This window comes from Cherax quadricarinatus, chromosome 33 (genome assembly GCF_038502225.1).
Source record: "Cherax quadricarinatus isolate ZL_2023a chromosome 33, ASM3850222v1, whole genome shotgun sequence".
In the NCBI taxonomy this organism is placed as follows: domain Eukaryota; kingdom Metazoa; phylum Arthropoda; class Malacostraca; order Decapoda; family Parastacidae; genus Cherax; species Cherax quadricarinatus.
The window spans coordinates 27,609,039-27,635,948 of NC_091324.1; the positions used below are offsets into that span (position 1 = coordinate 27,609,039).

General features: G+C 37.5%; 1 protein-coding gene across 6 annotated transcripts in view; it reads right to left on the bottom strand.

The window, feature by feature from the left end:
- PAN3 (Poly(A) specific ribonuclease subunit PAN3) overlaps positions 1-26,910 on the bottom strand; it is an 81,179-nt gene that overhangs the window by 17,926 nt on the left and 36,343 nt on the right. For 4 of the 6 annotated variants that reach the window (XR_011392727.1, XM_053783832.2, XM_053783831.2 and 1 more), the window contains exons 8-11: positions 21,360-21,551; positions 12,095-12,315; positions 11,471-11,673; positions 5,298-5,426 (exon numbers count right to left, since the gene is read on the bottom strand). Coding sequence is in view for 5 of the 6 variants with exons in the window: in XM_053783832.2 (XP_053639807.2) it covers positions 5,298-5,426; positions 11,471-11,673; positions 12,095-12,315; positions 21,360-21,551 (745 nt within the window). In the remaining variant the exon portion in view is untranslated. Of the gene's footprint in view, positions 1-1,798; positions 1,935-5,297; positions 5,427-11,470; positions 11,674-12,094; positions 12,316-21,359; positions 21,552-26,910 lie in introns of those variants that run through there. The other 2 variants (XM_070090974.1, XM_053783833.2) reach the window with 2 other exon arrangements.

Consider the following 26,910-nt stretch of genomic DNA (forward strand, 5'->3'; position numbering starts at 1 on the left):
AAAATTAGAGTTGGTATTCCATACAAACTTTTAACCTACTAATGACTATCTGAAAACATTAATTCTTACATTCAACATGATTTTTTTCCTTAGAATACAGAACAGTATTGTGATGTAGACCTTACTATTGATACTATTGACAGCTCCTTTCCAATTTGACACACATACTCTAGATGAATAAACAGATGAAAGATTATACATTAAAAAAAAAATGCAAACAACGATAAGAGAGGAACATTCTTATGAAAAATGTACCCAGTGGGAACCCAGAAGAACCATCCATTGACCCAATAATATTTCTAATCTATGAAAATGATCTGTCAGCAAATGATCATCAACAAGAATATGCTTGCAGATGATGAAGAAACCTATATAAAATAAATACAAATAACTGTAAACAGCTATAGGAAAATTTAAGATAAGTTGAGCAAATGAAGTGTAGACTGGATGATGGAATTTAACATAAATAAATGCTATATAAAAGAAATGAGAAAAAACAGAAACAAGCAACTTGAAGAATGAACTATAGATTGCACAATAAAGTGTTGAAAGCATCACAGACAGATTAAGTACTGTAATCACAAAAGTGTATTACTGTAGTAAGAAATTTGTATGCTACATTGGCAAGCCTTCAAAATAACCTTTAGGTATATCGCTACAGAAATGCTAAAAAACTCTTTACAAACTGTGACTAAAACTGGAATATACAGCAGAAGTACAGTGTCTGCACCAAGGAAGCAGTTACGCTAGATAAAACAGATCATTTTTAAAGACATGATACCTCATTGCTCCCACAGTTTAGAAATGTGAGTTACGAAGTTGAAAACACTGTACTTTTCCAGGTACAGTCATTACGAACAAAGTACAGTCATTACGAACAAAGTACAAAAGTATATTTACACTCTTACTTGAGCCATATTGTGAGTCAAGATGCACATGAAACAGCAACAGTAAAAACGAGAATCACAACTCACTTCCCTGAAACAAATGGATCTGCACATTCATTAGTGACTTACATGTTAGAATGAACATTACAGCTCTCCCAAAGAAATGAAGAAAAAAAATTTAACTGGCACTGCAAATGTGAATTAGCTACAAATGAAGAGAGCAATGAACTATGATGGTCTACCCAAACTATGGCTTCTGCTCTGCTGGATTCTCAAATTAACAACAAAATCTAGAACAGTGGCTTAACAGAAATTTTCCTGAGCTTTTATTAACAAGAGTGGTTAGGTGGTCTATGGTATGTGATGAAGTTTGTCTTATTAAACTGTGTTTCTGAAGTGAACAATTTCAAGTACACTTAAAAAACACTTGCATAGCCACCCTCCAATTATTCCTGCAAATCGTGGATAAAAATAAGTTACTGTATGTTGTTTTTGAACGAAATATTCCCCAGGGTAGGAAAACGAGCATTTCCTAAGGAAGTCAATATATTACATCACTGAATTATGTAAGTCTATGGAGTTTACAGCAACTGGAAACTAGGAAGAAGTTAAGAAAGAATTCCATGTTAGAAATACGATAAATTTCACTGTAAAATCTTAGCAAGATGTTGTTACTGCTACTCTAAGGAATGTACGGCATAATATATGATTGTCTAGCACATTCACCAATGATCTAGGTACTCCTTCCTGATTTCGAAGGGTTCTTTATATTGCACCATCAGAGAAGGCTGAACTCACTGAATTTATGAGATATGCCAAAAAGATACATGATATAATTCCTAATGCTAGTGATAAAGGTTATTAAGAAATGGACTGAGTGTGACAAAAATGTTTGCTTGCAATACACTCACTGACTTGGAAATTACTGTTGTCTTTAACCCAAAGTCTGCAGAAAGTGACGATAGTGACGAAAATGATGAGGAACCAGATGCTCCAGGTACAGTATAACAACGAACTGTGTATATCAACTTCAGGCACACTTATAACCTGGTTGGAGAAGAAATCCTTCATTACCGATCACAAACTCGTGCAACTGCACAGGATACAAGAGAAGTTAATCACAGAGGCCTGAAGTTATGAAACAGATGAGTGATGTTATAATTTAAGATTCATTTTTATGATGATCCATATCCTGTAGCTGCATCAATAGTGTTTCCAGGTCCCTCAACTGCTTCTACCCTCGATGATGCTTGCACCATTATATCCTCTACTATGAAGTATAAATATGGTATCTGCATTTAAGAATTTGGAAAAGACATATAAATCATCTTGTAGCAGGTAAAAATTTAGATTTTTCATTTGCACTTAGTTACTGAGGTTGGTAATGGAAAATGTCAATAACAGATAGGTCCTGGTTCTGGCAAGTCCATAATATTGGTAAACCACTGGAAAAAAATAGTAAATACTGTAGTAACTAAAAACAATGGGCGAGTAATTCTCTTTTGCAGGGACAATATATCAGATAACAGCATGCACTGAGCCCTTTGAACACATGCTTACTTATTTGTACTTGCAGTAGATATGCTTGTGGTGTACCATCTTTAATATTTATTGTATAATTAATCAATCATGCAAGTAATTATATAATTGGCCCTCTCCTACCTTGGTGGGAGGCTGCAACAAGGTGAAAAAAAAATTAAAGTTCTCAAGATACAGTACAAATCACCTCTTAAATCCCACTCCACTCTCCTACCCCTTTATTTGTGAAGAAATCTTGAGAATATCTTACTGATCCTACTTTTTTTTTTTTATCAATTTATAATTGTGTCCTGTGTTCCCTAATGACCATGCTACATCATCTTTATCTATATTCTCTGATTATTTTATGATCTTTTATGTGATTATCACATGTCTTCTTTTTAACCTATCAAACAATAAAGGTGTTGTCTTTTTACTAGGAGCTGTTTTGTAGCACACCTTTTTACACTTTTTTTTTATCTTGTCCATAAGTTTTTTATTGTGGCAACACATTACTGCTACAACATACTGGTTCCAATTTTGGTTAAACATATGTTGTGAGCAGCTATAGCTATTATAACATTTTGTCTTCCATATATGTGAAGGCTATTTTGAAGTTGGCTAGTGTAGCAAATAAATTTCTCATTACAGTACTTACGTGGTCTTCCAATGACAATCTTTTGTTTATAATTATCCCTCGATTCCTCGCAATGGCAATATTTTATCAAATCTGTTCTCTCTAGAATGGAGTATTGCTTTACACTAACAGCTCTTTTTTAAGGCAGGAAAAACTGTTGATCTGGAGAATGTACTGCCTGCATAAATTCAGCAAAGCACCAAACTACTGGGAATGGCTTACATCCTTTGAATTGTACTCCTTGGAATATAAGCTACAAAAAACATCATAATTCACACCTGGAAAACTCTGGAAGAATTAATCCCAAATCTGCACATGGAAATTAGTCCCTACAAGAGCAAGAGGCTCAGAAGATATTGTAAAATAACTTAAGCCCTACAAAGAATAAGGATGCAAAGAGCACACTAAGAGAACTCAGTTCCTAAGACTTTTTAACACCTTCCCTTTGTCCATAAGGGAAATTACCAACATACCTTTGGCTATCTTCAAAAGAGGACTTATTAAGTTCCTTAAGATAGTTCCTGTTCAGCCGGGCTGTGATGTCTATGTTAAGACAACCTTATAGATCAGGCCATCAAACAGAAGACCTGGTCTCGGTCCAGGACTGGGTAGTGGGGCAGTGACCCACAAAATCCACTACAGTAACCCCTCAATTTAACAATAATGGGGAGGAAGCAGGTGGACAATAATGGTGATTGTGAAGGATAATGATGAGTGTTTTGGGTGAGTGTAACAATAGCAGACAATTCCATAACTAAAGAGCTTTCCCCTTCATTTCCAAATCATCTAACTGAACAGATTTTGTCCTGTATCTCTGAAGCCCATTAAGCTGAGGTTTTTGTGTACAGGTAACCTAACAGGTAACAAATAATTTGTATGACCCAAAGAGGGGAAACACCCTCACCATCATTCATTCTAGTTATTTCTCAAGAAGAGTGCAGACATTCCAATTTAAATGACCCTCTGAACTGCAACATCTCCAGAAATCCTTCAAAAAACCTACACTGTAATTTCCCTTCCCAGGATTCAAATACAGCTAGCCAGTGTTCCCTGCACCCTTAGGCATTCCTTTTTCCACATAAAACACTAAATGAAATTCCATCATCCACCTGTCACTCTCTGCTCTACTGATCACTCTTTTTGTATGGATCTACAGCAAATTTTACTACAGTATTTAGTTAGTAAAAGATTTTTGCATCAACAAATGTATTTGTTTATCAAGCCATGTCTTGTTAAAGGTCTACCAAGAGGAAAATCTCTTCTTGAACAAAGGTTCACTCAGCTTTCTCCTGATGTCTCCAATATACTTGTTGGCAATACTTCTCATCCAGCAAATGCTCATCCTTCTTGTAAGTCACTTATATATACGACTTGATCCTTGTGAGATCTCACTGCACTGTTTCTTGTGGGATCCCCCTGCATTAATCCCTGTGGAATCCCACTGGTTACATTTACCAATCCACAGGAAAATTTTCTCTCTTATCACTGTTTGCATTTTCCTTACATATAGAAAAAACTCGAACATATTGTAATAAATACCTTTATTTCCACCCATGTTTTCTAGTTTCAAGATTAGTATTTCATGAGGAGCATTATCAAAATATTTTTGAAATAAAAATTAATGCAACCTACTTATCCATTTTCTACATGAACAATTTCCAGACTACTAAGTAATAGAAAACAAAATTGAAAGAAAGCAGCTATTATTTTTCAATATATTGTTAGCTTCTCAAATAGCTTCTTACAGTGTTATTTAATACTTCATTAGATGAAGATACATCCCAGCTCCAACCACAGCAATGCTTTGCAAATGAATTGTTGCATTTTTACAATAATTACATGTATTACTACTATTCTACAAAAGACACTTGCATTAGCCCAAAATGCTGTGTATACTACATACATCACTATACATATTTTCACCCAAATATAACTTGCCTAATTCAACGAATAAATTACTACTACAATATTATCATCATCGTCACTTACAATACGCATGACAAACTAGGACCTATGATATAACCAACAAATTGGACTCAACCCTAAACTTAGATCTAAGCCTAAATCATTGATTATTTCTAAAACTTAGAGACTATATCTGTCCCTTAATCATCGGTCAAAGACCAGTATGCTGGGGATGAAAAAACAATTTTTAGTGCTTTTTGCAGGCAAGCAAATTAGCACTCAGAAGACAATATTCACAAAGAGATGTAGCATAAATACACATCAAATATCACACAAGAAAAGCAACTTACTGTGGACGATCAACAATAGTATTCAACTTTGTAAGAAGGCGGAAAAGTCGTCCATTATGAATTTCTTTGGAAATCTCAGATTCGTATGTATCCGCTCTCTGTGTAGCTGTTTCTAATGCAGTATAGAACCTAAAGGTAAAAATGTTGAACATTACAAAAGGTGATCTTAGCATCTTGTTTACAATCAGAAGACAATAGAACTTACAACTACCAGTCCCATATGAAGATACAATAAATGTTGACAAATTTTATTTTATGTATTTCAACCAATGGTATAATTTACACCTGTTATAACTCCTACATAAACAACCATACAAACATTTACTACAGTATTAAATAGCATATAAATGTTAACAAGAACTTAGCATGATGATCATTAATTTCGTTCGCTTTTTTTTTTTTTTTTTTTTTTTACCTTATCAACTATCTCCCACCAAAATAGGACGACTTACAAAGTCCTTCCCACTTCCAGGATTAGTCTGGCTAACCAGTTTCCCCTGTATCCCCTCAAAGATGTTACCTTCTTTCCACTGCAACAGCACATCATGCATTTTACTAATTTGGAGGTATGATTGTACAGTGGACCCCCAGATTACATAGTCATCAGAATACATAATATTCTGAATAAGTAACGTTTTCTCGTCAAAATACTGGCTCGGTGATCATCAATGAACACTCGGAATAAATCATTCGTTCAGAATGTGTCCGAGCAGCCTGAGCTGCCCCGACACTCCATGTACAGCCAGTGTGCAGAATCCCACACGTTCACACGATACATTTTGTATTATTCCATTCTTTTTGGTGCTTGTAACTGCTAAATAAGTCACCATGGGCCCAAAGGAAGCTTCTAGTGCCAACCCTTTGGTAAAAAGGGTGGGAAACACTATAGAATTCAAGAAAGAGATCACTGCAAAATATGAAAGTGGAGTGCGTGTCGCTAAGCTGGCCAGGTTGTGTAACAAACCCCAAACAACCATTGTTTCTATTGTGGCCAAGAAAAAAGAAATCAAGGAAGTTGTTGTTGCAAGGTGCAAATATGCTTACAAAACAAAGATCGCAAATACTGGAAGATGTGGAGACTTCGTTGTTGGTGTGGATCAATGAGAAACAAATATCAGGAGATAGTGTTATACAGTCAATAATATGTGAAAAGGCAAGGCAGTTGCATGATGATCTCGTAAAGAAAATGCCTGGAACTAGTGCTGATATTGGTGAATTTAGGACCAGCAAAGGCTAGTTTGAGAGATTTAACCCTCTGACTGTTTCGGCCGTATATATATGTCTTACGAGCCACCGTGTTTGACATAAACGCACTCACAAATTCTAGCGGATTCAAATCAAGCAGGAGAAAGCTGGTAGGCCCATATGTGAGAGAATGGGTCTGTGTGGTCAGTGTGCACCATATAAAAAAAATCCTGCAGCACTCAGTGCATAATGAGGAAAAAAAAACTCCGACCGTTTTTTTTTAATTAAAATGCCGAATTTGTGGTCTATTTTTGTATAGTATTTATGGTTGTATTCTCGTTTTCTTGGTCTCATTTGATAGAATGGAAAACATATTATAGAAATAGAGATGATTTTGATTGGTTTTACTATGAAAAGAACCTTGAAATGGAGCTCAAAGTAGGGGAAATGTTTGATTTTTGCCGATGTTCAAAAGTAAACAAATGATGTTATTGTCCAATAAATGTCCAACTAGCCATTCTAATATGCAGTCATGAATGGGTTGACATTATTTATAAAATTATTACAATATTGCAGTAGTCTGCATAACAGTAAATCTTAAATTTTTTGTTTGAATAAAAATTCAAAATAGAAAGCAAGAGTAATATGAGAGGGGCCTGGAGACATGACTGATGAACAAAGAAAATGTTATTTTAGAGCCAGGAATATCTGCATTGTTCATTCTGGACCCTATTTTGAAATTGTCATATTTTTTAATTTTCATGAAATTGGTCAAATTGCAAATTTCTGACCATGTTATTGGGTAGTTGAAATCGGTAAATAGGCAGTTTTTTGTACTCAATCGATTGAAAAAATGGAGTTCTACAGAAATAGCTATGAGTCTGGTCGACTGGAACAATTTAATTAGCCAAAAATAGGGCACAAAGTGGGTGAAATCGCCGATTCGTAAATATCACCGAGGTTGCTAACTTCGTGAGAGCGTAATTCCATAAGTTTTCCATCAAAATTTGTTCTTTTGGTGTCATACCACTGGGAAAAGATACTCTATCATTACATAAGTTTTTTTTTTTTTTTTAATTTTTTGACACCAGGAGACACCTTGGGATTTGGGGTTGTGACAGTCAAGGGGGTAAGAAGAGTAGTGGCACACAGTGTGATAAGGCATGGTGAAGCTGCCAGCTCTGACAAAAAAGCGGCTGAAAAACATGTTTAGTACTTCAAGGGGTACATAGAGGCTGAAAAATTCAAACCCCAACAAGTGTTCAATTGTGATGAAACAGGCCTCTTTTGGAAGAAAATGCTAAAGAGGACCTACATTACTCAGGAGGAAAAGGCACTCCCAGGACACACACCTATGAAAGGCAGGATAACTCATGTTTTGTAGTAATACTAGAGGGAATTTCAATGTGAAGCCTTTACTGGTGTATCACTCTGAAAATCCCAGTGTGTTCAAGAAAAACAGTGTCGTCAAGAGTAAACTGTGTGTGATGTGGAAGGCAAACAGTAAGGCATGGGTCACGAGGGACATATTCCTTGATTGGTTCCATGACGTGCTTGGCCCCAGTGTGAAAAAATACCTCCTGCAAAATAAATTGGAACTCAAGTGCCTCCTGGTAATGGACAATGCTCCTGCTCATCCACCAGACTTGGAAGAGCAAATGGTGCAGGAGTTTCATTTCATCAAAGTGAAGTTCTTGCCCCTAATACCACTCCTCTCCTTCAGCCCATGGACCAGCAGGTCATTTCAAATTTCAAAAAACTGTACACCAAAGCAGTTTCAATAGTGCTTTGAAGTGACCTCAGACACTGAATTAACCCTAAGAGGTGCTGGAAAGATCCCCTCAGTATCCTCAGTTGCATAAACCTTATAGGTAAGGCTTGGGAGGGAGTGACTTCCAGGACTTTGAACTCTACTTCAAGAAAATTGTGGCTACAATGTGTACAAGAGAGGGATTTTGAAGGATTTGAGGTTGACCCTGAGGAGCCTATGCCAGCTGTGGAATCTATTGTGGCATTGGGGAATTCCATGGGGTTGGATGCGAGTTTGGAGGATGTGGCAGAGTGGTGGAGGACCACGTTGAAGAGGTAACCACTACAGAGCTGCAAGATCTTCAGCTCAGGAAACTGCTTCAGAGGAGGAGGAAGAGAGATGGAGGTAGGTGCCTTCTTCAAAGATTAAGGACATTTGTACAATGTGGACAAAGGTGAAAACATTTATGGATGAACATCACCCTGACAAAGCTGGGGCAGGCCATGTTGGCAACATGTGCAATGACAATGTTGTGTCCCATTTTAGGGAAGCTTTAAAGAAACACCAGAAACAGACCTCTCTGGAACTTTGAGCGACAGGGGTCCAGAGACACTCAAGCTGGTCCTAGTGGCATTAAAAAACAAAAGGGAAGTACCCCCAGAAAAGGACTTGGTATCTGAAGTCTTTATGGAAGGGGATTCCCCTTCCAAACAATAGTACACCTCCACCCTCTCCTCCCGTCTCATCACTCATCAATAAGTCTTTAATAAAGGTAAATGTCATTTTAGTAATGTTTTATTCTGCATGTCTCAATGTTTTCTGTGTAGGGAAATGTATATTTCATGTAAAAAATTTATTTTTTTTAATACTTTTGGGTGTCGGGAATGGATTAGTATTTCTTATGAAGAAAATTAATTTGGAATTCGTCAGATTCGGGTTTAGTCACTCTCTCTGGAATGGATTAATTATGAAAACTGGGGGTCCAATGTACCTTATTTTCATAGACCCTATGGCCCAGTCTTAAACCAGGTATCCTAGATTAGCATTATACAGAAAAAACTACAGAAAACCTCTAATTAATGAACCCCAATTTAAGAGATTTCAGAAATTACTGACAAAAAAATCTGGCAAGACAAATGCTGGTGTTATCGGACAAACTGAAAAAAAGCTATTATTCCCAATTTCTCTGTAGCAATAATGTCTGGTTATCTTCTGAATCGTGGTGTCCTGTACAAGCCAGAGCATCCACATCCAAGATTTGTCTGTTCTCATTCTTCCCCAAGCCATAAGATGCCACGCTTGCTCACGCATACACCTGTCATTCAGTCTCCAATTTTCCCTGGATTTACAATGTTTTGTGTGACTTGTTAACATATTACATAAAATGCATTAATAATGGCTTCTAAAGCAATTGATGGTGCTAAAAGTAAATATATGAATCTGAGTGATAAGCAGAAACTTGAACTAATAAGGAAGGTTGAGTGTGGTGTTTCAGTGACACGGGTATGTGAAGACTATGGTGTTAATAACAGTGTCTGATACCCATAGAAGCAAGGATAAGCTTACAGATTATGCTCTTAAGTGTAGTGTAGATGCTAGCCATAAATGTTCAACAGTTGGTCCTAGAGAGCACATAAAAACAGTCCATGATAATAAACTCGAACAAGCAGTGCATAAATGGTGTGTTAAACAATGTTCTGTTGGCGTTAATGTTCATGGTGTTCATCTTCACTCTGCTGCTCATAGGCTAGCAAAACATATGAACATAGAATTTCAGGCAAATGATGGTTGGCTTTGGTATTTCCATAAATGTCATGGCTTGAGTAATGTGAAAACAATAATTATGGTCAGGCTAGTGGTGCACCCTTGGACAAAGTTGAGCCGTCTTCTCAGCCATCTATTTCTTCTTGGTCAGAGAAGTCTTCTGAGTCACCTCTGTCAACCACGGTAGTTTACACCTCCTCTCTTCACAAAACAGGTAAGTAAAATTACTGTAAATTCTGTACCATATAATTCCTATATAGTACGGTACTGTAGTACTACAGGCTGCAATATTCATTTTCTTAGTGTTTGGTAGGCTTCTGAATCAGTGGACTAAGTCTAATGATTCAGAACTTGGGCAGTTTATGCTACGTAAGAACATAAGAAAGAAGGAACACTGCAACAGGCCTACTGACCCATGCAGAGCAGGTCCATGTCCCCCCCTGGATTAGACCAATGACCCACCCAGTCTGGTCATCCCACTCATAAAAAATTCAGAATCTACAGACAGTTAACAATAATATGCACCCACTACCCCTCTATTAGTCTGTTAATTAGAGGGTTCACTGTACTGTACTTTATAATACTGGTAGAAAGTTGACTTTTTTTTGTGGGTGGGGGGGGGGGGGGAGAAGTATTGTATACCCTTCATCATATGGCTAGAGCCAATGTACAATTGGTAACATACAGAACCACTTTAAAAAAACGTACACCCTTGTCTTATGGCTCGGATCATTTTAACATACCAACTCTCTCCCACCACAAAAGTAAGGTGACCCAAAAAAAATGGAAACTCATTCATCATCAATCATTCAACCACAGTCTTGCCAGAAGTCTGCTGACATCACAATACAGATGACCTTCCAAACTGTAACATCCTCACCCCTCTTTCCCTCTTTTACAATGCAGGCATTGTACTTGGCACCTCCAGAACTCAAGTCCAATGAACAGGTTTTAATAAATCCCTTCAAAAATGTTACCTTGCTTGCACTTCAACAGCATAGTGATAAATTATTAATAGAGAGAAGGAATATGGACAATAAGTTATTGCAAAAAAATACAAGAGTACTGGAAACTACAAGAACAAAACAGAGACTGTACACAGATTTGGCAAATTAAATATAACTAGGTAAATTTTTTTAGTAAATCTGCAGAAAATATGGTCCGAATGAGCAATCTAGAAAACAGCAATACGCAATTAACCAGCACATAGGAGACCAGTCCATGTTTGCCTAGTTATTGATCCAAGTCAGATCAAAACATAATCATAAGTTACAGTCTCCTATGTGTCGGTTATTTGTGTATTGTGCCGCTTTATTCTTTAGAAAACAGGAATTTTGTGAATGTGTCACAGTATCAAACTGGGCTACTAAGTGAAGCACAAATAACAAAATATAAACTTTCTTTTTAACAATTAAATTTTGATTAGAATTAACAAAACTTTTCAGACTGAAGTGAATCAATATAAATGAATTACCTTGCTCCAATCATTGGCATAACATCATTTATACTCTTGATGCGTTGCGAGGTAAGGAGGCAGACCACCAGCATGGCTAAATCACGTGAATATGAGCGATTGATTAATTCAAGGGCAGTCTGGATATTATCTCTTTGCAATGCAAGCACAGAATTGCATGCAAGGGCCACCATCAGTTTACCTAAATTCACCAGGTCCTCTTGCTGGAAAAAATATGCATAGTAGTATACAGGATATATTTTCGTACTTAAAATAGTCAGAAATATTCAACACTAAAAAAATAGTCAAATACTGTATATAAATGCATAATACTAAAATAGTTAATTTTAAAATACACGTATTAAGTTAAAGGGAAAAGACACAACATTATGACATTTTACGTATAAGAGGTTGATGAAGCCTCCTGTGGGTGAAATGTTGTAATAATGTAAGGTCTCCTGCTATATGAATTTTTCCAAATCACTAAGTCATCTCACAGCCATACTCCACCTACATCACTTTAAAATCTTTACTAAAAACCATTTACTGTATAGTACAGTATAACTATGGAGAAGACAATATGCTTCAATTTAAATTCTACTTATATTTCAAAACTTTACTCTCTATCTATCACAAGCTACAAACCTGATACTGCGGCATACTGGCAAGGGGATTGGCAACATTTGGATCAAAATTCAATACATCATGAATTCCACAGCAGTTGACTCTGATTCTTGCCTTGTTATCTATAAGAAGGATTTTTGTAGGGTCTAATGTGTGGCATGCAAGGCCCTGTGTGTGAATGGTCCGTAGGGCTCCTGTCAACTGGATGATGTAGTTCCACAAAGTGGATTCTGGTAGAAGACCTGTCACAGAAGATGGAAGGATTTTTATGTAATACAGCTGTACTATTTGTAAAAGCAATTTGACACAGCAATACACCTACTAGTTTCTTTCTGAATGTGATTAGAAGTACAGTGGACCCCTGCCTTACGAACGCATCGCGTTATGTTAAATCCGCCATACGAAGCATTTGAATGCAAAAATTTTGCCTCGCCTTACGTGATTCGTCCGGGATGCGTCCCACGTGTGGCCTCAGTGCCAGTGTTTACAAGCCAGCCACTGCAGTCGCATCTACTCATACATTCGGTACATTTCACATTATCCCAGTGTTTTTAGTGCTTGTAACTGCAAAATAAGTCACCATGGACCCCAAGAAAGCTTCTAGTGCCATCTCTGTGGTAAAAAGGGTGAGAATTAGTATGGAAATGAAAAAAGATTAAGGAAATGTGTGCAAAGTGGGTTGAACTGCAAACCTTTACGGATGAAAATCTCCCACACACAGCTACTGCAAGCCGTATTGGCAACCTGTACAATGATAATGTTATGGCCCATTTTAGGAAAGTCTTAAAGGAACGGGAGGTACAGAGCTCTATGGACAGATTTGTTGTGCGACAGAGGTCCAGTGACTCTCAAGCTGGTCTTAGTGGCATTAAAAGAAGAAGGGAAGTAACCCCGGAAAAGAACTTGCTACCTCAAGTCCTAATGAAAGGGGATTCCCCTTCTAAACAATAACTTCCACACTCTCCCCTCCTCCCATCCCATCAATCATCACCAGATCTTCAATAAAGGTAAGTCTCATGTATTTTATTCTTAGTAGAGTAGTAATTGTGCATGTCTTCTTCAGTTTGTGTGTATTAAAATTAATATTTCATGTGGTAAAGAAAAATTTTTTTTCATACCTTGGGGTGTCAGGAACGGATTAATTTGATTTCCATTATTTCTTATGGGGAAAATTAATTCGGCTAACGATAATTTCGGCTTACGATGAGCTCTCAGGAACGGATTAATATTGTAAGGCGGGGTCCACTGTAATCCAGTACTGTAATTATTTATACACTAATTTTGCTAATAACTATGAGCCTAAACTGCTACCTATTTACAAAAATAAAAAGTGAAAGAGTATCATCTGCAATATTAATATATGCTACTAAAATCAATAATGATGAAGTAAAGGGTGTGATAAAAGAGAAAAAGGTAGCTTATGAGAGGTTTTTACAAAGCAGAAGTGTTATAAGAAGAGCAGAGTATATGGAGAGTAAAAGAAAGGTGAAGAGAGTGGTGAGAGAGTGCAAAAGGAGAGCAGATGATAGAGTGGGAGAGGCACTCTCAAGAAATTTTAATGAAAATAAGAAAAAGTTTTGGAGTGAGTTAAACAAGTTAAGAAAGCCTAGGGAAAGTATGGATTTGTCAGTTAAAAACAGAAGGGGGGTTAGTAGATGGGGAGAGGGAGGTATTAGGTAGATGGCGAGAATATTTTGAGGAACTTTTAAATGTTGAGGAAGAAAGGGAGGCGGTAACTTCATGCACTGGCCAGGGAGGTATACCATCTTTTAGGAGTGAAGAAGAGCAGAATGTAAGTGTGGGGGAGGTACGTGAGGCATTACGTAGAATGAAAGGGGGTAAAGCAGCTGGAACTGATGGGATCATGACAGAAATGTTAAAAGCAGGGGGGGGGGGATATAGTGTTGGAGTGGTTGGTACTTTTGTTTAATAAATGTATGAAAGAGGGGAAGGTACCTAGGGATTGGTGGAGAGCATGTATAGTCCCTTTATATAAAGGGAAAGGGGACAAAAGAGATTGTAAAAATTATAGAGGAATAAGTTTACTGAGTATACCAGGAAAAGTATACGGTAGGGTTATAATTGAAAGAATTAGAGGTAAGACAGAATGTAGGATTGCGGATGAGCAAGGAGGTTTCAGAGTGGGTTGGGGATGTGTAGATCAAGTGTTTACATTGAAGCATATATGTGAACAGTATTTAGATAAAGGTAGGGAAGCTTTTATTGCATTTATGGATTTAGAAAAGGCATATGATAGAGTGGATAGAGGAGCAATGTGGCAGATGTTGCAAGTATATGGAATAGGTGGTAAGTTATTAAATACTGTAAAGAGTTTTTATGAGGATAGTGAGGCTCAGGTTAGGGTGTGTAGAAGAGAGGGAGACTACTTCCCGGTAAAAGTAGGTCTTAGACAGGGATGTGTAATGTTCCCATGGCTGTTTAATATATTTATAGATGGGGTTGTAAAAGAAGTAAATGCTAGGGAGTTCGGGAGAGGGGTGGGATTAAATTATGGGGAATCAAATTCAAAATGGGAATTGACACAGTTACTTTTTGTTGATGATACTGTGCTTATGAGAGATTCTAAAGAAAAATTGCAAAGGTTAGTGGATGAGTTCGGGAATGTGTGTAAAGGTAAAGTTGAAAGTGAACATAGAAAAGAGTAAGGTGATGAGGGTGTCAAATGATTTAGATAAAGAAAAATTGGATATCAAATTGGGGAGGAGGAGTATGGAAGAAGTGAATGTTTTCAGATACTTGGGAGTTGAAGTGTCGGCGGATGGATTTATGAAGGATGAGGTTAATCATAGAATTGATGAGGAAAGGTGAGTGGTGCGTTGAGGTATATGTGGAGTCAAAAAACGTTATCTATGGAGGCAAAGAAGGGAATGTATGAAAGTATAGTAGTACCAACACTCTTATATGGTTGTGAAGCTTGGGTGGTAAATGCAGCAGCGAGGAGACGGTTGGAGGCAGTGGAGATGTCCTGTCTAAGGGCAATGTGTGGTGTAAATATTATGCAGAAAATTCGGAGTGTGGAAATTAGGAAAAGGTGTGGAGTTAATGAAAGTATTAGTCAGAGGGCAGAAGAGGGGTTGTTGAGGTGGTTTGGTCATTTAGAGAGAATGAATCAAAGTAGTATGACATGGAAAGCATATAAATCTATAGGGGAAGGAAGGCAGGGTAGGGGTCAACCTCGAAAGGGTTGGAGAGAGGGGGTAAAGGAGGTTTTGTGGGCGAGGGGCTTGGACTTCCAGGAAGTGTGCGTGAGCGTGTTAGATAGGAGTGAATGGAGACGAATGGTACTTGGGACTTGACGATCTGTTGGAGTGTGAGCAGGGTAATATTTAGTGAAGGGATTCAGGGAAACCGGTTATTTTCATATAGTCGGACTTGAGTCCTGGAAATGGGAAGTACAATGCCTGCACTTTAAAGGAGGGGTTTGGGATATTGGCAGTTTGGGGGGATATGTTGTGTATCTTTATATGTATATGTTTCTAAACTGTTGTATTCTGAACACCTCTGCAAAAACAGTGATAATGTGAGTGTGGTGAAAGTGTTGAATGATGATGAAAGTATTTTCTTTTTGGGGATTTTCTTTCTTTTTTGGGTCACCCTGCATCGGTGGGAGACGGCCGACTTGTTGAAAAAAAAAAAAAATCAATAATGGAGAGCATCTAGTCTCTCTGAATCTTGTTCTCAGGGAAAAAAAAAATTTCTTATGAAACGATAGAGCACATTTTTGTGAGTGTTTCTTCTTTCAATGTACCAGCTGTATCCCACCGAGGTGGGGTGGCCCAAAAGGAAAAACAAAAGTTTCTCCTTTCAAATTTAGTTATATATACAAAAGAAGGGGTTACTAGCCCGTTGCTCCCGGCATTTAAGTTGCCTCTTACGACACGCATGGCTTACAGAGGAAGAATTCTGTTCCACTTCCCCATGGAGATAAGAGGAAATAAACAAGAACAAGAACTAGAAAGAAAATAGAAGAAAACCCAGAGGGGTATGTATATACATGTATATGCTTGTACATGTATGTGTAGTGTGACCTAAGTGTAAGTAGAAGTAGCAAGATGTACCTGAAATCTTGCATATTTATGAGACAGAAAAAGACACCAGCAATCCTACCATCATGTAAAACAATTACAGGTTTCCATTTTACACTCACTTGGCAGGACGGTAGTACCTCTCTGGGGGGTTGCTGTCCACCAACCTATTACCTAGGTTTGAGTGTTATAGGAAAAAAAAAAAAAAAAAAAAAAAAAAAAAAAAAAAAAAAAAAAAAATGCGATCAATACTTACTGAGATATGGAGGTGCAAAGTTGACAAAGTGAGCTGCTCATGGCAACATCGCTGACTACCGGTCATACGGTAATAGTTTTTTATACTTTTTTCTTTTAATCTTTTAACATTTTATTTTTTAAAGTAACTTTTATGACCTGTGAGACCAATATAAGCCATATTTTGGATATATGCACTCGTCATATGCTACATAATAACTGCACAAACATTGACAGGTGAACATTTATACCTATTTTAGTAACATACTATTGTCTAGAAATATATACATAGTATTTATAGGTCCCACCAATGTTTTGGATATACGGGAGTATACAATAATAATAATAATAATAATAATAATAATAATAATAATAATAATAATAATAATAATAAAGGCAGCTTATGAGAGGTTTTTACAAAGCAGAAGTGTTATAAGAAGAGTAGAGTATATGGAGAGTAAAAGAAAGGTGAAGAGAGTGGTGAGAGAGTGCAAAAGGAGAGTAGATGATAAGAGTGGGAGAGGCACTGTCAAGAAATTTTAATGAAAATAAGAAAAATTTTTGGAGTAAGTTAAACAAGTTAAGAAAGCCTAGGGAACAAATGGATTTGTCAGTTAAAAACAGAGTAGGAGAGTTAGTAGATGGGAAGATGGAGGTATTGGGTAGATGGTGAGAATACTTTGAGGAACTTTTAAATGTCGACAAAGAAAGGGAGGCGGTAATTTCATACACTGGCCAGGGAGGTATACCAACTTTTAGGAGTGAAGAAGAGCAGGATTTAAGTGTGGGGAAGGTGCGTGAGGTATTACGTAGAATGAAAGGGGATAAAGCAGCTGGAACTTATGGGATCATGACAGAAATGTTAAAAGCAGGGGGGCATATAGGGAAGGGGGACAAGAGAGATTGTAAAAATTATAGACTAATTAGTTTACTGAGTATACCAGGAAAAGTGTACGGTAGGGTTATTATTGAAAGAATTAGAGGTAAGACAGAATGTAGGATTGCGGATGAGCAAGGAGGTTTTAGAGTGGGTAGGGGATGTGTAGATCAAGTGTTTACATTGAAGCATATATGTGAACAGTATTTAGATAAAGGTAGAGAAGTTTTTATTGCATTTATGGATTTACAAAAGGCACATGATAGAGTGGATAGGGGAGCAATGTGGCAGATGTTGCAAGTATATGGAATAGGTGGTAAGTTACTAAATGCTGTAAAGAGTTTTTATGAGGACAGTGAGGCTCAGGTTAGGGTGTGTAGAAGAGAGGGAGACTACTTCGCGGTAAAAGTAGGTCTTAGACAGGGATGTGTAATGTCACCATGGTTGTTTAATATATTTACAGATGGGGTTGTAAGAGAAGTAAATGCTATGGTGTTTGGGAGAGGGGTGAGATTAAATTATAGGGAATCAAATACAAAATGGGAAGTGACACAGTTACTTTTTGCTGATGATACTGTGCTTATGGGTGATTCTAAAGAAAAATTGCAAAGGTTAGTGGACGAATTTAGGAGTGTGTGTAAAGGTAGAAAGTTGAAAGTGAACATAGAAAAGAGTAAGGTGATGAGGGTACCAAATGATTTAGATAAAGAAAAATTGGATATCAAATTGGGGAGGAGGAATATGGAAGAAGTGAATGCTTTCAGATATTTGGGAGCTGACGTATCAGCGGGTGGATTTATGAAGGATGAGGTTAATCATAGAATTGATGAGGGAAATAAGGTGAGTGGTGGGTTGAGGTATATGTGGAGACAAAAAACGTTATCTATGGAAGTAAAGAAGGGAATGCATGAAAGTATAGTGGTACCAACACTCTTATATGGGTGTGAAGCTTGGGTTGTAAATGCTGCAGCGAGGAGGCTGTTGGAGGCAGTGGAGATGTCCTGTCTAAGGGCAATGTGTGTAAATATTATGCAGAAAATTCGGAGTGTGGAAATTAGGAGAAGGTGTGGAGTTAATAGAAGTATTAGTCAGAGGGCTGAAGAGGGGTTGTTGAGGTGGTTTGGTCATTTAGAGAGAATGGATCAAAGTAGAATGACATGGAGAGCGTATAAATCTGTAGGGAAAGGAATGCAGGGTAGGGGTCGTCCTCGAAATGGTTGGAGGGAGGGGGTAAAGGAGGTTTTGTGGGAGAGGGGCTTGGACTTCCAGCAAGCGTGCATGAGCATGTTAGATAGGAGTGAATGGAGACAAATGGTATTTGGGACCTGATGAGCTGTTGGAGTGTGAGCAGGGTAATATTTAGTGAAGGGATTCAGGGAAACTGGTTATTTTATATAGCCGGACTTGAGTACTGGAAATGGGAAGTACAATGCCTGCACTTTAAAAGAGGGGTATAGGATATTGGCAGTTTGGAGGGATATGTTGTGTATTCTTTATACATATATACTTCTAAACTGTTGTATTCTGAGTACGTCTGTAAAAACAGTGATTATGTGTGAGTGAGGTGAAAGTTTTGGATGATGATGGAAGTATTTTCTTTTTGGGGATTTTCTTTATTTTTGGATCACCCTGCCTCAGTGGGAGATGGCCAACTTGTAAAAAAAAAAAAATAATAATAATTGAAGCATAGTGTAAGACCAGTGTTACTCCACTGCTGACTGGTCAGCAGTGGAGTGACATTTGATGAGTGTGCACTGCCTAGGCTTTGTTTGTTTTCACTGTTACACATAAACATGTCTGTCTGTCTGTGTATCTGCCTGTTGGTCTGTCTAGCTCTCTGTCTCTTCTTATCTGTCTTTCGGTCTCTGTCTTTCGGTCTCTGTCTCTCTCTCTCTCTCTCTCTCTCTCTGTGTCTCAGAGAGAGCCACTCGTGAACCAACAGGTATTACACACGACGCAGTTGTCACTGTGTCACATCTAAGTTCTGATATGTATTATTTGCCAGTCATGGTTACAAGCACAGTATAGCACTTTGTTTGTAATTTTTTTGGGTTATCCTAGGAAATTTACACTACGTATATTTATATTTATGTGTACCTGTGAGGCAGAGACAACCAACCAGTCAACCAGCCAGCCAGTCTCAATTCGCCAGAGAGTGAGGAAGAGTGAGGTATTCCTTATCACTTGGCTTGGTGACAAAGGCACACTCAATTACCACTCCCACAATGCAATGTGGATGCCTAGATTTCTTTCCTACTGCACACACTTACCACGCACACCTATTCTATCACATGTAGGCCTACCAGAGCGATTTGAAGGTGCTAGAATTTACTTGTACTAGTATGACAACAATCCTGGTGCACAAGCCGTACTAGTACGGCACCAACCCTGAAAGGGTTAAAGTTCTCAGTTCTTTTTTTACCTGTGGCTGGCTTGAAGGACTCTTCTAAGCTCACAACCCAGCCTGAGGCCAGGGCCTTCTGTTAACCATCTGGCAAACAAGATCAAACTCGGGCTCCATTCTTTCTATCGTAATCAGGCACTGTGAGAACAATATACTAGTAATGAGAGCACAAATTATTTGAGAAGAACCACCACTGGTGTTGCTTTTCATTTTGAAAGTTCTCATAATCCTCCCTGTTATTGTCCTAGCTTCTGATGCATTTTCATTATTGTGTTCTCAAAGGACAGATACTCTGAAATAATTATTCTAAAGCCTTTTAGCTGTTCCTTGTGCACTATGATATAGTCTGCCTGCATTCTATACACTGTGCTAATTTTGAGGTCTTTATTCCTCCAATTCCTAAACAGTTGAAATTTGTCACCAGTGAAAATCATGTTATTTCATTTGCCCATTAGAAGACTTTGTTAAAACAGAGTCCAAAATAAACATTAAGTATTTCATTGTATTTCACAATGTCCCCAAGCACTTCTATGTAACATGTGCTCTCCATTTCTCAGATTAGTAAAATATAACCCAGAATAACTGGTCATAGTTTAGGTCATCCTTATAACTGAAACAGGTAGTAAAACCCATAAAACTGTCCAGGAATATAAAGGAAGACCCCACCCTTCCAATTACTTCGAACCCTATTTAAAGTTACTTATGGTTTTGAAACAACTAAAATCGTCTCTACTTCACTAACATGTTTTCTATTCTATCAATTGATACAAAGAAACAGCCAATAAAATCATAACCACCTCCCTGAAAAATGCTTTAAAAGTTTCTTAAAGTTTGATTTTCCCATCATGCACTACATGGGGCAGAATTTTTTTATACAGTGCACAATCACCACACACCCATTCTCTTATGTCTAGGTCAAAATTTACCACTCACAGCATATTTGAAGACATTGTGCATAAAACATTCAACCATGTGAGTGAAGCTGGCATCTATAAAGCACATCCATATGAGAGACAACAAATGAGTTAATACTGACATTATTTTGTACTCATGCTGCTTCTTTGATTATCTTATGCATAAAAAAATATGTTCATTACACTGAAGAATGGTGTGACTATTTACTTTTCTAGATACTCACATGATATAATAAAAAAAAAAAAAAACAGGAGGGTGGAGGGGGCAAAATACAGCATTTATTTACAAATTTTCAGAAATAGCATACAAGTACACAAAGACAAAACTAACTACATTTTTAAGATACAGTATAATGTGACATGCCCACACATTAAGCATCTACAATATATCCTGTTAACCAGAATTAATTTTCCCACCAGACCTTTCTCAAAGTACTTCAAGTAAAAGACTAGGCAAAAATGACATTAAACTTTAATTTTTTAATCTAGAATAGGACCACTTAGCCCTGTTTCCTCTAAGTCTTGTATAAGCTATGTAATAAAGCAGGTAGCTTCCCATGGCCTGATCATCTCCTAATACTCAGCTTGTATTTAGCATGCATCTACAAAAGTGGCTTTCAATACATGATTTTTCTTTATATTTGATTTTTTTTATTACAATGGCCATTTCCCACCAAGGTAGTGTGACCAAAGAAGAAAACACATTTATAATTATACATCCTTTGGGGTCAAGTAACAACTAAAAAATATCATCATCATTAATAAGTTTCAAAGCTATGTGAGCATACCACTTTAAAAGAGTACGACTTACTACTGCTAGAATTCTGCCGATGACTCTTGTGAATACCTCGTGTAGGAGGATCATGAGAGTTGCTACTCCCATTTCCCCCTGGAGAGCCTGTTAGCCCTTCCCAACCATTTGCTGTTAAGGCATTTGTAGATGAGAAGTGCCGAGAAGCCAGAGTCTCCGCACCAGCATGGTAGTCATAAACAAACACTATGGCTGTGAAATATATTTAATTTTAAAGAAATAAAAATATAGCCATTCAATTAAAAAATAAAAGAAATATGCCAAAATACACTAATACTTGTTAATACATTAATGGTTCCAGGCACCATCAACCCCCTCAGTGCAGTTTCAGACCAGGTCTGAAACTGCATGTGTGTGTGTTTACTGACTAAGCAGAAGTCTGCAAGATTAACCTATCAGCTAATGTGTTCAGGACAATGCAGCAACCTTCATTAGGCCTCCATTTCATTCATGTGGCTATGCAAAAAATGATATCTATGCATAATACATAAAGCAACAAAGATAACCTAATAGGTACAATTACCCCTATACTGTGGCTTGTGGGGAACCATATCTCCTATCCTCTTCCTGTAGGCATTTTATTACATTTTTTCTCCAAATTAACAAACCTTTAGCAATGCCAACATAACTGTCACTTTTGTTGTGAGAGAAACTTGCTTCAAGCAACAGAGCAGAGGTAGTACTGCCTGTCAGACAAATTTATCACAGATTTCCCATTAAAATGCTCAATCCAATTACTATTTTAAATGACGAAGTTCAACTTATGCTTATGATCATGCTGTATTTTTGCACTCTGCTCTCAACTCTGGATAACAATAATCTATCAGTGTACCAAATTTAATTATAAGGTATGGCTTGCTTAAATTTCCATTAGCAGCATTAGTTCTCATGTGCCAGTAAAGTTTGTTTGATTCAACTTCAGCAACTTCAATAAGTTTTGTAAGCATAATCCAGTGAAAACTGCCAAAAAGTTATGCATTATGTACTGTCTAATGACAATTGTCAAAAAGTTATACATTATTGCTTTCTAAGGAAATGTTTAGTGCACCATGAGGTATGGTATACAGTGGACTGGACACTTTGGCATTTATACAAACTGTTCATTTATTTCCATCAAAATACAATACTATATGGCTATAAGTCTCCCTTCTATATAAATAAACTCACATTTTTCTAATTTTGTAAAAGGAAAAGTTTTAATTCTATTTATTCAAAACTATTACTGAACTATAAAAAAAAAAAAAAATTCCAGCAAAATACTGTATACAACGTTTTGTGTATGTGCACTGTTATTGTTACATACAAGTATCTATAACAGTCTAGCAAAAGAAACAGCAACATACAGTACAGTACTGGTACAAATACCTAGGATATTCAGTGACGTTTGGGTCACCTGACTGCTTCTAGTGCAGAGCTACATGCTTAATGCTGACATTCTTTATTTCTCAAGTCCAAAAATGTGCCTAATTCAAAGGCTCCAGGTCAGATGCTTCAGATGGCTAATGACAGACTGTATATATTCCAGGTATAAACTCTGACTACTAATAGTCAAGATAAACTTTTTAAGAAACAGAAATATCACTTTCAATCAGATGCAAATTATTAAAATTCCCCACAAAAGGCCAATCAGGAACCAAAAAACCATAGGAAGAATACAGTGGACCCCCGCATAACGATCACCTCCGAATGCGACCAATTACGTAAGTGTATTTATGTAAGTGCGTTTGTACATGTATGTTTGGGGGTATGAAATGGACTAATCTACTTCACAATATTCCTTATGGGAACAAATTCGGTCAGTACTGGCACCTGAACATACTTCTGGAGTGAAAAAATATCGTTAACCGGGGGTCCACTGTATAGGGCAAAGTGAGAAAATGGATATTAAGTTTTCAGCTTGAAAGGAATGAGAAAAAAAAAACTTATAGAGTTGAACAATAAACAGGATCCCACAAGGATCAGCACTTGCTCCAATAATGCTTCTAACTGACATGGCTTACCAGAAGGAATAATAAAGTACACAAACATGTCTGCAACAGATAAATATTTTTTTTGGCACACAGGCCATCTCCCACTGAGGTAAGGTGACCCAAAAAAGAAAAACACTTTCACCATCATTCACACAAAATTACTGTCTTTGCAGATGCACTCCGATACAACAGTTCAAATGTCACTCCAAACAGCAAATACCCCAAACCCCTCCTTTAAAGTGCAGACACTACTTCCCACCTCCAGGACTCAAGTCCAGCTAACCGGTTTCCCTGAATCCCTTCACAAAATATTACCCTGCTCACATTCTAACAGCTCATCAAATCCCAAAAATCATTCGTCTCCACTCACTTCTAACACACTCACACATGCCTGCTGTATGTCCAAGCCCCTTTCACACAAATCCCCTTTTACCCTCCCTCCATCCTTTCCTAGGATGGCCCCTACTCCTCCTTCCCTCCTCTAGATTTATACACCCTCCAAGTCATCCTATATTCCTAAATCCTTTCTAAATGACCAAAGTACCTCAACCCCTACTCAGCCCTCTGAATAATACAGTGGAACCTCAAAAATCGAACGTATCAAATATCGAACGTTTCGAAAATAAGACCATTTTTTTGGACAAACTGTGTCCCAATTATCGAACACGCCTCTAATTTCGGACCACCAGGTACGGGACCTGTCCGCTGGCCCACTCTGTCCGCGTCTCCGCACAGGCGCCGTGAGCAGTCTAGCTTTGTTTAGGCTTGAGTGAACACTAACCTGCACTCTCATTCACACATTTTACGATTATTTCGTTGTGTTTAGTGCTTGTGGGACTGTGAAATAAGCTGCCATGGGCCCAAAGAAACTTGCTAGTGGTACCCCTGTGGTAAAGAAAGTGAGAAACGCCATAGATGTGAAGAAGGAAATAATACAGAAGTATGAGATTGGAGTGAGACTTGTTGAGCTTGCCAGGATGTACAGAGGACTGTGGACAGTTATTTTGTGAGACAGAAACAGACGACTGTGGACAGTTATTTTGTGAGACAAACAAACGACTGTGGAGTTATTTTGTGAGAAACAGACAACTGTGGAGTTATTTTGTGAGACAAACAGACGATTGTGGACAGTTATTTTGTGAGACAGAAACAGACGACTGTGGACAGTTATTTTGTGAGACAAACAGACGACTGTGGAGTTATTTTGTGAGACAAACAGACGACTGTGGAGTTATTTTGTGAGACAAACAGACGATTGTGGACAGTTATTTGTGAGACAGAAACAGACGACTATGGAGTTATTTTGTGAGACAAACAGACAATTGTGGACAGTTATTTTATGAGACAGAAGCAGACAACTGTGGACAGTTATTTTGAGAGACTGGGGTCCAATGACTCTCAAGCTGGTCCTAGTGGCATTACAATAAAGAGAAAGGAAGCAACCCCAGAGAGGGCTTTGATACCGGAATTCCTCATGGAGGGGGATTCTCCTTCCAAACAATAACCCCAACTCCCTCTCTCCTCCTCCCTATCTTCCAGATGTCATCACCAATCTTCAATAAAGGTAAGTAAAAATGTTATTTTATATTACTATACATAATTAAAGACTATAGCATTTGTTGTATGTAAAACTGTAATTAATCTCTACAAAATGCATTTTTTTTTAATATTTTTGGGTTTCTGGAATGGATTAATTGTATTTCCATTATTTCTTATGGGAAATATTGCTTTGAATTTCAGACTTTTGGAATTTAGAACTAGCTCCTGGAACGGATTAAGTTCGATATTCGAGGTTCCACTGTACCTTTATTAACTCCACACCTCCACTCCACTCCACTTTGCCTCCACAGATACCTCAATGCATCACCTACCTTTTTTCTTCATCATTACTATGGTTTACCTAATCCTTCATAAACCCATCCACTGACAGGTCTACTCCCAAATATCTGAACACATTCACTTCTTCCATACTCCCTCCAATGTAATATCTAATTTTTCCTTATCTAAATCATTTGATACCCTCATCACCTTACTCTTATCTATGTTCACTTTCAACTTTCTTTCTTTACACCTGTTGCAAATATCCAATGCAAAATAGGCAAGCAAAAATTAGTTTAAATCCCAACAGGACTAAAAAGTTAAGCAGAGTGACAGATGGATGATGGATTTAGTGTAGGTAAGTGCTATGTAATGGAAACAGCACAGCTATACAATAAAAGGACATGTAAATAATACTGAGATATAGTGAAAAGAACTGAAATGAATGACTCTCATTGCAAAATTATAAATAAATTGATGAGAAGCAAATGTTACACTGGCATGCTTCAATACTGCCAATACACATATGGATGTTGAGGCGAATAAAAAACTATTCACAAAAAAAAAGACCAAATTTAGAAAATGCTGCAATAGGGCAGTGTGGTGTGTGAATATCATGCAAAGAATTAGTGCTAAATACGAGCAAGTGGAGGCAAATGGTTTCTGGAACTTGACGAGCTGTTGGAATATGAACAAGGTAACATTCTGTTAAAGGATTCAGGAAAACCAATTAGCCACTTGAACTGTGGAGGAGAGAAGTACAGTGCCTGCACTCTGAAGGATGGGTGAGGATATCTGTGGTTTGAGGGGGTATCTGAATTGTGGTATTGGCACACCTCTGGCAAAATAGTGATGGAGTGTATGATGGTGAAAGTTTCTTTTTCAGGTCGCCCTACCGTGGTTGAAGATTGCTTGTGTTAAAAAAAAAAAATGAACATAGAATTTAATACGTGATGTGGGGTCACCAAGGATATAATTCAGAGGGCTGACGAAGAGTTGCCGAGTGGTTTGGGTATGCAAGGATGAAAAGAGACAGGATGACAAAGAGGGTGTATAAATCTGAGGTGGAGGGTAGGAGGGGCAGGGGCTGTCCCAGTAACAGGTGAAGAAAGGGAGTACAAGAGGCTCTGAGATTTAGGGGTTTGAGAATATGGCAGGCTTGTGTGAGTGTGTTAACCCCTTAACTGTCCAAACGCAGATCTACGTTCTCTCGCCCAGTGGTCCGGATATTTTGAAAAATAAAAAAAATAATTTTTTTTTCTAAACGAAGAGCACTTTTTACATAAAGTAATGTAAAAAAAAAATTCTAGAGTCAGTACTTACTGAGATATAAGGCAGCAAAGTTGGCACTTGTCACTCATCTGACGGCAACATGAAGTGATTATGTGTGAGTGAGGTGAAAGTGTTGAATGATGATGAAAGTATTTTCTTTTGGGGGATTTTCTTTCTTTTTGGGTCACCCTGCCTCGGTGGGAGACGGCCGACTTGTTAAAAAAAAAAAAATTATATTCTGATAATGACAATTTGTAGTTCTTGTGATTTCAAAGTTAATCTTTGTTCTGACACTAATATTAAATACTGAAATAGTGCTCAAATAGTCACACAGTGACAGCTGAACATTTTTACCTTAGTCACATACTATTGTCTAGAAATATATACATAGTATTTATAGGTCCCAGCAATGTTTCGGATACACGGGAGTATATAATAATAACAACAAATAATAATAATAATAAGTTCCCCTGAAGCTTGATGTAAGAGTG